This window comes from Ostrinia furnacalis, unplaced genomic scaffold (genome assembly GCF_004193835.3).
Source record: "Ostrinia furnacalis isolate ACB-3 unplaced genomic scaffold, ASM419383v2 OfSCF7367, whole genome shotgun sequence".
NCBI classification, from domain to species: domain Eukaryota; kingdom Metazoa; phylum Arthropoda; class Insecta; order Lepidoptera; family Crambidae; genus Ostrinia; species Ostrinia furnacalis.
Window position 1 is genome coordinate 754,782 of NW_021137606.1, and position 13,074 is coordinate 767,855.

Consider the following 13,074-nt stretch of genomic DNA (forward strand, 5'->3'; position numbering starts at 1 on the left):
TCCGCTTCATGTCACACAACGTTATAGTGATTCGATAAGATGTACCTTTTTCATAAGAACAACTTAAATGTATACGTAGATACTCGGAACAACAGACGCAAAACCTCGGCTAGTTTTCCACAAACAACTAAAGAGAATGTACATGTTGAGGATAAATGCGTTGCCCTAATTCGTGATGAGAATTTGTTCCTTCACATCGCTTGAGAATATTGCAATCGATCGTGAAATATCCGGAAACCAGAGTGCGAGGTGCGGGACCTTAGAATTTTGACGATCAAAGATAGCACCTTAAAACATCTCTAAGGACGAGGACCCGAGCGGTAAATCTGATTAGTCTGTGACGACCCGACTCGCAGACCGAATATTAATCGGGCCCTATAACTTATACCTCAATCATCATTCTAACTATCAAAGGTCCGCTTTTAATTTAACGGTGGATTAGAGGATCAACTGGGAATCGTTTTACTTGCAAATTATACAAATTCAGCGGGTAAGTAGGTAGCGCCGGCTCCGGGTTACTGCTGCCGTATTTCATTGTCCCTAAAACAGTTAAACCGTTGCAAAAAAGGGTACGATTTCCATTTGATGGCTGAATTTCAACAATTGATAAAATTTGAACCGTTTTCCAAATAGTTTTGGATAGTTTGCATAGTAAGTGGCACACTTGGAACGACTTCTTTCTTTCCTATAAAACTAACATTATAAGAAGTTAAAAAAATGGATCGTCTAGTATGAATAATTTATATTAAAATATTTGTTGCTTTTAACACTATAATATTATTTCTAATCGTACGCGTTACTACACCTTTATTAAAAAACCTTTTCCATGTTCCATTTTGGAAAAAATCTATTTCGCGCTATCCGGCGAAGTATATCTGATCCATAAAATTAGCTTAATCATTAAGGCAGTAGTCCTAAGATAAGGGGTTGATTACGAGCTCAGACATTATCAGAGTTGTGGCGGAATATTTTGTGTTGGCTAAATTGGGGCCTTGACTGGGGTTTGACAGGGACTGGTCTTGGGCGATGTTCTTATCCGCGATTTGAAACAAAGGAGGGTGAACTTGAGTGTATTATTTACTGCTTAAAAGTTGACCCGGATTTGAATGTTGGCTATTCTTTTACTTATAACCCGTTTTGAATCGAAGTGCTTGAAATTTAAACTTGTGTGTGTCTGTGAAATTTCGCATGAATAAAATAATTTTATCTACATACGAAGAAATACAGATAATGTAGATCTTTGCACGCTTAGAATTTAAATGCTTTGGCCATCCATTCACGAGCCCCTCTTACCGAAATAAACTGGGCGTTTAGATTAACGCGTGCTACCTATTTGTATTTCAGTGCTAAAATTCCACCAGCCCGAATGTACACGCCACGACATTTTGCTACTAAATGCAATTTAAGCTCAGTAGCCGTTATGTGACAAGTTAAAGCATTATGCAAATTTTGGTTAAATCTGTGTAATTAATGGGCATAGTGATTATAATACTAAGTTCATTTCTGTGTTCTATTAATTGGCTGCATGTTTTTCATTGCTAGAACATTAATGGACAGTTTATGATGAAATATAAATACTTAATTAATATCTATTCTTTTACACACTAAAGAAGCAGCTGATTCCAATATAGCGAAGCGTCACATCAGCTCTCTCAATCACCGGTTTGAGTTTTTGATAATCGTCTGTAACTTAGTAAGCTACCTCAGTTCAGCTCAGAATATCAAGTATTATAGAACTACTTGTATTCGGTTTTCATTAATGTCATTTAATTTTGCCAGGGCACAGCCTAATTTTCTATATGCCTGCACGCCCCTGGCACTTCACCTAGGTATTAACTTCGTATATTCCAACTATACCTTGCTGGCGGGCTCACACAGCGCGCTTGCCAAGTCTCAGCGTCACAAGATCATAGCATCCGTCATCGAGTTCACGATAAAATGTGACTTGTGTAATGGTATTTTCGATCAGTTTGCTTACCATGAGTTTAGAGTTTACGTTAGGTGTGCTCGCTAGCGAGTACGTCAAAAAAATCTATGAAAATTGTAGTTCTTGAAAGTAGCTGCTAGAGGCGCTGTACAATCTTTCATACATTTAACGTCATTTTTTACGCAGTCGCTAGCGAGCACACGTAACGTAAACTCATGGTAAGCACACTGGTTCATCTTTGGACCCTAGTTCTCTGGTAATGATGATTTTAAAGATATCTTGGTCGATTAGACTGAACCAGTTGCAGTTATTCGTTTGATACCAATCCCGTTTGGATAATAGAAGCATTTTATTCTAGCAGTCATGGAGGTTAGTTAGGTTGGTTATAACTATATGTATTACTGGCCATCATAAACCTACTTCATTATTGAAGACATCATGAAATTGAAAGAAAGAAAGAAAGAAAAAATGTTTATTCAGTATCATCGACAATACACTTGCTATACAAAAAAAAATTGAATTGACACTACACTACATTGACAGTACATTACATGTGCGTAACTAACAGTGTGCCTACCATGAGTTTACGTTAGGTGAGCTCGCTAGCGAGTACGTCAAAAAATTCTATGAAGATTTTATTTCTTGAAAGTAGCCACTAGGGGCGCTGCACAATATGTCATACATTTAAATGTCATTTTTTTACGCAGTCGCTAGCGAGCACACCTAACGTAAACTCATGGTAGGCACACAGTCTACACTCAAATTCAATCTAAGTTACAAGTTTTCAATTTCCTCGCGCAGTGATCAGTCGATATCAATTTAGTGCTAAAGCGAACAAACTGGAACAAACACTCAGTCTGTCAATTATAATCGGCAAACACGTAATTACGCCAACATGAATTCGCTATCAATCTAAACTCGCTGATATCGGTGGTCTAAATCTATACTAACAATTTCAAAAGCTATTTGATGGAACAAATCAACAGAAGTTCTAATTGCAGTGTTACACATTTTTAATAAAGATAAGTATAAAATTATTGTTTACTTCAAATATAATTACGTTCTCCTTTATTGAAAACAGTTCTTGTACAATTAGAACTATAAATTGATAGTCCATGCGAGGGTTTTCATTTCACGCGTAACTCAATACACGGTACGGTACGTAAATAATAAAATGAAAAAAGAACTAAAAAAGGTCCACTTTAATTGTTGATTCATCGCAGCTCTGGTTTATCCATATTAATTAAACTTCACAGGGGAAAATAGCCCTATTTTCCTCTTGCCTAGCACGGTGGTCTCAACAGCATATCCACTTGTTGTTAGCAAACTGCGAGTAAGTAATCTAGCATGTGACGGCTTAAAACGGACGACAATAAAAAAGGGATAAAAGCGCGGTGTACATGTAATATTGCCAGCCGCAAACAACTCGCTAGCGAGTCTCCTAAGCGATTTTTCATGAGCTACGCGGCGTTAATGTGTACAAACGCTCTTGGCTTCGGCATACTTGCATCTTCTGCGGATATAAATTATGCCGGGAGTTGGTGGCGGGTGGTGTCGCGTTTCACAAAATTCCCCGCAAGATAACTACCCGGACAGTTATTTTTTTCGTATTTCAGTTTTTACGGCGCTGTATTTACGACGTCTGATACGGGTAAAGCCGCTCCTTGGGGGCCGCGAGTGCGAAAAATTACAAAGAACTAATTTGTTGCAAGGAGTGACGTAAATACTTTTGACAGCAATGTAATTATTTGTTGCCAAAATATTATCACTTACGAAAATACTTAACACTTCTGTTTCGTTATCATATAATTCAAAGATAATATTTTTTGCTTTGGTTTGTAGGTACATGTACGAAAGCATACTCGTATAAGTAGGTACTGACGTTAAAAAAAAATGCTAAAAAGAAAAAAAGAAATTTTAGATCAATTATTTTATATTATATTAACAAAACTATTACCTACTTTAAACTTAATTAAGTAGTGTTTTGCTATTTTTCAACTCGTTGCTCGGATATTTTGTTAAGTTGAAGATGAGCGAGCACAGAACATCTTCAGAATCGAATTACGTAAATAGTTAAAATAATTAAATTATGAAATAGAAAATAGAGAGCATTTATGAAAATCTTCTTTAAACGGCTAAAAATGAAATACAAAACTGACTTATCTCCTTTTCTTAATGCCTTATGGATCTTAAACTCGATAATGATTGTGTTGTAATTTGTTCGTCAAGTAATACAGACATCGTAGAGACACTAAGGCCCAGTATTTTGATTCATAGTTAAAATAACAAATTGTTTGCTACTAATTGTTAAATATTAACAAAATGTTAACTCGTCGTTTCAGCCAAATGACGTCCACTGCTGGAGAAAGGCCTCCCCCAAGGTTTTCCACAATGAACGGCCCTGCGCTGCCCGCATCCAGGCTCTTCCCGCGACCTTAACTAAACTAAAATGTTAACTAATAGTTAAAAAATGTACTAAAAGTCAAGCTAACCATTGTTGGTAAAACATGTTTTTCTGATATTTAACCACTTGTCATTTGACATCTGTCAAATTTAACCATTGGTTAACTTAAATACGAATCAAAAAACCGGGCCTAAATGGTTTTAATAGGGACAATAGTTAATTTTAAACTTTCACGTTGCATAATTGAATTAATTTAAATTTATCCGCGTATCGCGTTTAAACCTGTTTAAATTAATTAAATTAATAGGGACAAGTTTAGAAACGCTTTTAATAAAGATGTACCTTGTAGTTTAATATGCTGCCGACTGTATTTAAAATAAAAATCCTTACTTTATCCCTTCATTTTAACTTACCATTTAAAACAAAATGTCTTAACATAGATTTATTTGATACACGCTCTAGGATTAGATTTAATTTTGAAAAAACATAGTAGGTACCTAGTAGGTAGTACTTACCTACCTTTTTTTTGGAAATCTCAGTGTTTTGGACATTCAACCGTTATGTATTACGAATTTACGAGTAGTATTAATATCTATACTAATCTATACTAATATTATAAATGCGAAAGTAACTCTGTCTGTCTGTCTATCTTGCTTTCACGCCTAAACCACTGAACCGATTTTCATTAAATTTGGCATAGAGATATTTTGAGTCCCGGGAAAGGACATAGGATAGAATCCCTTTTTTTGAAACAGGGACGCGCGCGATAAAGTTTTTCTGTGACAGACAAAATTCCACGCGGGCGAAGCCGCGGGCGGAAAGCTAGTGATAATGATAAACACTTCCTGGAGTTTCAATAAAATAATAATTAATTTTATCTTACACTGTATACGTTTGCAAAACTCTATTTCATTGTATATGTAGCACAATCGCAGTAAAGTATAATTTAGTTAAATAACTGGAACGATAGTGGAGGTTATCGTGTAGTGTGAGAGTAACTTCGATATCTGAGAAATGCTATAAGACAATGCTAATTACTTACATAATTATTCGTTGTCTACATAGTATTACATTATTAGTATTAATACGTATGCAACAAAGTTTTAGAAGAAATCATATTTATATTTTCCATATTATCCATATACTAGTAAATAACAGTTTATGACGACACTATGGCACTTGAAGATTCATTACTCCAAGATGTTATGACTCAATGCCATTGTCTGCTGATTCCACTGCTACATTGGCATGGATTTTCTTAATCTAATTTCCTGTGTAGGTACAGTTATGTAATTTTCAAAACTGGGTCAGTTATCCCTGAGATTATACAGTGTGAGTCACGTTAAAGTGCATTTTTTGTGTATTTTATGTATTTTTTTAGTATTGCCTGTTATTTAGCATTATTACTGTTTTTATTTTATCAGGATATACCGCTTAGTTGTTTAAAAGTTATTACGTTTTCTTTACAATATGTAATTGGAAGAAAAAAAATTATATAAAAAATTAAAAAAAAATCTCAAAAAATTTTTGACCTCTTTTTTATCGATAAAAATAGGTCTAGTTTCATCTATTTTCATATGTACACTTTAACGTGACTCACACTGTATTATAAAAAGTATAAAAAGTAAGTAGGTACCTATGCCACTAGAAAATTTTAAAACTCCAAAATGAACCAAATTAATGGTAAAACTGGTTTTCTTTATGAAATCAGTTATAGTATCCCATCCCAACTAATTTTTGAAACAGGGACGCGCGCGATAAAGTTTTTCTGTGACAGACAAAATTCCACGCGGGCGAAGCCGCGGGCGGAAAGCTAGTATAATATATACATATATAGTACCTAATTTAGGGACAGGGGAAAAACATATTTTATAGTTATTACCATAATCTAGCGTTCACTATTTGTTGATGCTACCAGGGTAATCCCGCAATCCAATATTCATTGTGTAACATATTGTCTGATAAAAAAACTTTGTAAAAAAGAATTATCAGTATTTACATCCCTATTGCAAAGTTACATTTCTTACAATGATTACATAAGATCAATATTTAGACCGGCTTGTCGTCGCGGCGTCGTTGTTTAATGTTTAAAATACTCGATAATGGTTACCTAAATAAACAAAAATTATGATACACAAACAAACCAGTCAAGATTGCAGATAATGAAGATAGATCAAAGTTTAACGATCAAACAATGTGATGGGTGATTGATGACCTGTATTTCTCACGTATTGAATCTAAAAAAATACTAATATTCACGCGGCAACATTAGTACCTCTAGTAGGAAAAACTTTCGAGTTCGTTTCGTTGCGTATTCAAAGTGTCATCGAAAAATTTTGTATGAAAAATTAAACAGCGCCCCCTATATTATAGCCGCCCTAGGGGGCGCTGTTTAATTTTTCATACAAAATTTTTCGATGACACTTTGAATACGCAACGAAACGAACTCGAAAGTTTTTCCTACTAGAGGTACAGTATTTGTCGGCGGTTATTCCACGAGCGTCGATGCAACCTGTAGGTATCATCTATGAGTCCCGTTAAAGTCCAATTGAAACCCTTATTGGTCAATTGATAAGGTAAACGTGTTTTTCCTGTTACTCATGCAGAGGTAAACAAGTGTACATTTAAGTCATTCAGTGCGGAGGCGAGCTCACCAGTCGAGCGGCATACGTAGCCGGGGTCAGGTTTCGTCATACGTTGATTTAGTCACGCAAAATGAAGTTCGCCGCAGTGTTGTTCGTTGTGCTCGTAGCTGTAATTTGTCTCGGCCAGTGCAAGGATCTGATAACTGGCACCAGCTTCAACAACAGACTCATCTGGCAGCAGAAGGTCGAGTACAATGCTATCCCTCTCAAGAAGAGGGTCAAAGAGGTGTTCTACTCCGACGCTGGCCAACAAACTATCAAGGTAAACAAACATACGCACATTTGGAATCTTAATTGCATAGCAACTGCTTGAGTTGATAATTCTATTGTTAAGTAAATACAATTTATAAAGGCTCGGAAAAAGGGTATAAAATATTAAGGTAAAATTAATACTTAATGACAGTTAATTATGTATTAGGTTCAATGATTTTAAACACGTAATCGAACAGTAAATAATAAACAATTGATTGAAGCACAATGAAAACTAATTTATTTAGTGAGTGAGTGATATTTGTTAGATACTTACCTAGGTACCTACCTACTTTACGATAAGTAAATAGGTAAGCAAGTATAGTTATTTATGTATGGTCTTATTTTGTTAAATGAGGAACGTCTTTGTGTTGTGTAATATGTGAGATGAGTTATCATCTTTACGTAATTTAAACAAACTTACTTGTCCAAATTAGCTCTTATTTTTAAACATGTAAAGACTAATTTATAAAATATAGTTTGTTATTTTCCTCGTAGCCTTTATCTTACTAGTTCTTAATAAAATCTGTCACTAAATTAGGTCAATTAGATTGTTGAATAACCAGTTTTTTCCGTACCTATTTAGTGCATATCTATTTGATACAACTATGATTGTCATTCTTGTAAAACTAGAATAGGTACCTACTTACCCCACCATGCACCTTACGTATTTAACTTGGACGAATTTAAAGTAACATATTCATGTAAGTAGCATACTTAATTATTTTTAAACTCATAATTCCATAAATTTTTGGAATTATTGCGTACCTATGTAAGCGAACAGTGGCCTAATTCACGTATTTTGACACAGTCAAAATCTCCCTAAAACGTTCAGAAGTCGTCCCACTGAAAAAGAGTTCTAAATGTATTCATATGGGTCATTTCGATAAAACGATTACTCGATAGGATCGCAACTCAGCGATTTGTTATCGTTGTGAAGTTTTGTTACGTGACTAAGGCTACAGGTAGTGAACATATTAATATAATACCTACTAAGGTAAAAATGATCTTATTTACCTCTTTAAGAATATAGTGGATTAAGGTAATAATAAATCTATAAATGAGGTTATGTAAAATACAGTAGGTAATGTTGATGAGTAAATAAAGTCAGTTCATACCAGTGTAGACTGTGCCGCTAGAAAGTGGATTACCACATTTCAAACAAAGTTATTTGCCCCGAAAATAAGCATCTCTGTGGAGCTCTAAGTTGAAGAATTTAATTCGAAAATGAAAGGACGTGTGATGTGATATGTCTAATAGTTTGAGAAATTATGATGTTGACTCAATATGCTCGTAGCTTACGCCCGTATTCACAAACGATGCTTGCTTAAGCGAAGCAGCAAATCGAAATCACTGTTCAATAGAGCTCGGTGGTTGGCTCGTGTGTCACCCTGTGCGTCCACGCGCACTGTGAGACCTCATAGTAATGTTTGTGAATACGGGCGTTAGTCGCAACGGCGCCATGACAATGATTAACGAAGTTCTGCAACACACGCCGCAGATGGGAGTGAATGGGTGACCATTCTCCTCATGTTTTACCATATAATTTTGCCAAGCAACAAGTTTTCTGATCGATTATACCGTCGCCGTTGTTGGAGTTTTAATAAATGAATCTACCTTGGATGTGCAATTAGCACTGGGAACAGTCTCTGACAAAATATTTTGAACTATCTCTATCTGTAATTCTCAAATACAATAACAAGCCAAGCCCAAACCATCAAAAAGGTTTTGTGATAAAGTAAAAACTCCGATTTTATATTCATAAGATCCTTTCAGTCCTTGATTGTTCTTTCTTTTATTTCCAGGGTGTGATCGCGAGGGATCTTGACCACACCGAAGGCAGCGCCTCCATCACCGCCGGAGGGCCCGGCAACTCCTACGTCAACGTCAGGTTCAAGAGCGAGAGGGGATCCGGACTCAACTACCAACTAGAAATATACGTATAATCAATCACCAAAATCACCGCCAAAATTATGCACAAAAAATTAAATTCTGGCCATTGCATTTAAATTTATCTTTCAATGTTTTATTCATGGTTTCCACCCTGCCACAGGGAGTTGTAAAGGGCAGTAATTCAATTATTCGTTTGAATGTTTCAGAACCAGAATAAGTAGATTAACGTCAAAAATAAAGTCTTTATGGTGGTTTAAAAATAAACAGCCGAGCAGGATATTACGCTCCACGATTTCATCCATTGTATGTTAATAAAAACACCTGATTTGTTACACCTCAGGTTTTTCATTAATGGAGGATGAATTTCAAAACATTATTTCCAAATTTCCTCTTTTTGCAGCCTACTTTTTGTTAATAAGTTTACTTATTTAAGAATCATTTAAGTACTCGTATAGAAAATCTCATTACTTGTATCGCGTCGCGGCTATGATAGTCACACAACTATTAAGTAATTAAATACAATAATATACGAATGAATTGTTGCTTTAATTACACCACATTTCACATTTTTGAAGGCGTTTAATGAACCGATAATTTATTTGTAATTAACAAAAGATTGAGAATACACCTGTTTCTACATAGCTAGGGTGATATCAGACTGTTTATTTTGCACCAAATAAACAGTCTAGAGGTGTTTACGTCAATTGTCAAGGATTTTATTGTTAAAATGTTTTTGTACGAGACAGTTTAAGCTGTATTGTCCTTAGTAGTCACGTGTAAGGAAAATGCTAATAGGACATATTCAGATCTCATCGGATGATGTCACCGCGCCTTACAAAGGGAGGAAGTGTCCATTATTGTCCTTGTCACCCGGGGCCAGCGCACGCGCACATCTGTATTGCAAAATAATTCAAATTACAACCAATTAAGCGTGCCACCAATTTTGAGATAAAATGTAAAGTTCCTACAGTAGGCGCGCGAGTTCATGTCCATCGGGGCGTTACTTACTTACTTATTTCTTATACTTATACTTACTTATAAGTTGCAAAAAATATGGAATAAGTAGATAAGGTTGACCTACTTAATTGGTAATAATTATCGATATCGACATTAGCATAATTAGTTAGGTAACAGCACTACCGCATTCCTCAGGATGGACATGAACTTGCGCGCCTACTGTACGTTTCACAAAAAAAAAACAAATTACTAACGCTGTTGAGGGAAATTAATGTTTGATTGAAAAATTACAAAGCAATTAGCTAAAACAGTTCATTATATCGATTTTTTATAAATAAGCTGAGTTTAGCTTAGATGGATTAACCTTGCAGTATAACCCCTGAATTATTTTGTCATTTTCCTACAAGGCTTGTCACGATAAAAGAACCTTTATGTCAAAAAGCTTTGGTATTAAAGCTCGGACCTGGCATCGGCGCGGGCGCGTGCCTTTTCTCAGAAAGAATAACGAAGCACATCCACGTGACGTCCTGCGCACGCCCCGTCGTAATAATAATATGTCAATGCCATGAGCAGGTGTAGTACGGTCAGCAACTCATTTGACTATAAATTTTGCTGCAAAATATCGTCTATTACCAGGCCTCCGTCACTCGCCTATGCCGGCCGAGATAATTACCTACAGCGCGCGACAACTTCAAGTTGCAAATCAGTCAGGACCGCCACGCGCCGTGACGCGCCTGTGAGCACACGCGTATTTCTATACACGCTCGGTCGATCATCGTTGAAATCAAGGTTTATTGTTCCAACAGCACTGTTATTCTTCTTTAATGGAAAATCGTAATATTTAGAAATAATAATTAACTGTAGTGATTTAAATAATTTAAAAAACTACACTTTTTGAATAATTTTGAAATACTTATGACAAAAAACTGTAGCAAAAAAAAATATTTTACCTAATAAAAACATTAACTTTTACTTTACCGTGTCTATTTTCCGACACTACACCTTTTAAAACTGTTTGTCCAATTTCGAATTATCGCAACACTGAAGTTTATTAATAGGTACTTTAGAGATGGTACGATTATACAAACACCACTAGATTAAAGTTTACCAGTCGTAAATACAATAAATGCTTCTTAAAATTAAGTTTTTATTTATTTTACTTTGCTTATACAACCCTGACGCTTGAGCTGTGAGGTAGATCAATTCTGAACACAAAAAAACAAACAAAATCAAAACTGCAAATTGATTATAATTTAATTTGCTACACGATTGCTAATTTAAATAATGTATTTCGTGACAAACATTTGAAGTTGTAACTAATAGTTATTAAATAATATGTTTTCTTTAAATATAGCTTATTTAAGTGTTTATGCACGTATGTCTTATTTGTAAAATATTTAGACTAAATTATTAAAACATCTTTGTTTGTTACTTTTTTAAATTTTTATTAAAACTTAATTTAAACTATCGATATTTGTATTTCACATCCCTAGAATACCACACCAGACTTCCCCACTTCAGTGCGGCACAGGGTGCATAAGCCTTGTATTTTGAATATAGCTATAATTTTTATACTAAACAAGTTATTCACGAACGCCGTCAGGTGTATGTCAATAAATGCATTATTATTAATATTCAAAGAAAAAAAACACAATATCTATTAACATGGAGCCAAAAATAAAATTCATATATCTTAAATATTACAAGGTCTTTAAGCCTTGTGCCGCCACAATGTAAGTTTTAATACCAGGTTTACTGACCTTGTACCGAAGGAATGGAAAGTATTAGAAAGTTACTGCCGCAGCAAAGGTGTTAACAGATCACTTCTTTCATGAAAAATAATGGTAAATGCTTTACGCTTTTCACATAATAATGTTACGTAGTTCATTACCCACATCCTTAAGCGTCGTTAACATTTTCCGCCCCAGAATTTATCCTTATTTTCGCAATCGCGATTTCTGCCCAATAAGTTCATTACCATTATTGAATTGACGAATAAGCCGAATTGTACGATTNATTGAGAATACACCTGTTTCTAGCTAGGGTGATATCAGACTGTTTATTTTGCACCAAATAAACAGTCTAGAGGTGTTTACGTCAATTGTCAAGGATTTTATTGTTAAAATGTTGTTGTACGAGACAGTTTAAGCAGTATTGTCCTTAGTAGTCACGTGTAAGGAAAATGCTAATAGGACATATTCAGATCTCATCGGATGAGGTCACCGCGCCTTACAAAGGGAGGAAGTGTCCATTATTGTCCTTGTCACCCGAGGCCAGCGCACGCGCACATCTGTATTGCAAAATAATTCAAATTACAACCAATGAAGCGTGCCACCAATTTTGAGATAAAATGTTAAGTTCTTACGTTTCAAAACAAATCAAAAGAGGGAAATTAATGTTTGATTGAAAAATTACAAAGCAATTAGCTAAAACAGTTCATTATTTCGATTTTTTATAAATAAGCTGAGTTTAGCTTAGATGGATTAACCTTGCAGTATAACCCCTGAATTATTTTGTCATTTTCCTACAAGGCTTGTCACGATAAAAGAACCTTTATGTCAAAAAGCTTTGGTATTAAAGCTCGGACCTGGCATCGGCGCGGGCGCGTGCCTTTTCTCAGAAAGAATAACGAAGCACATCCACGTGACGTCCTGCGCACGCCCCGTCGTAATAATAATATGTCAATGCCATGAGCAGGTGTAGTACGGTCAGCAACTCATTTGACTATAAATTTTGCTGCAAAATATCGTCTATTACTTACAATTACTTAAGTTGACGAAGTGTGGAGCTTGATGTGCCGCCGTATCTATCGAAGTGATAATACTTACCTTAAAATGTTAATACGTTGTTATTGGTAGGTACATAGAAACTAAATTCAGCAATTTATATGCAGCAGGTTTTTAATTATATTGAAGTTAATCTAGTATACCTAACTATGTGTTGGAAAGTAACATTTGAATTGGTAAACAAAATCTATTTAGTAATGCCAATTGACTGTT

General features: G+C 35.2%; 1 protein-coding gene across 1 annotated transcript; it reads left to right on the forward strand.

Annotated features, from left to right (window-relative positions):
* Positions 1-6,955: 6,955 nt before the first annotated feature.
* LOC114364245 (probable salivary secreted peptide) lies at positions 6,956-9,549 on the forward strand. The gene is made up of 2 exons (XM_028320331.1): positions 6,956-7,238; positions 9,031-9,549. Exons 1-2 carry the CDS (start codon positions 7,047-7,049, stop codon positions 9,169-9,171), a joined length of 333 nt encoding a protein of 110 aa, XP_028176132.1. The 5' UTR covers positions 6,956-7,046; the 3' UTR covers positions 9,172-9,549.
* The last annotated feature ends 3,525 nt before the right edge of the window (positions 9,550-13,074 follow it).

Coding starts and splice junctions, on each gene's coding strand:
- LOC114364245 (XM_028320331.1), top strand. CDS start 7,047: ATGAAGTTCGCCGCAGTGTTGTTCGTTGTGCTCGTAGCTGTAATTTGT. Junction 7,239..9,030: donor CTGGCCAACAAACTATCAAG/GTAAACAAACAT, acceptor TTTTATTTCCAG/GGTGTGATCGCGAGGGATCT.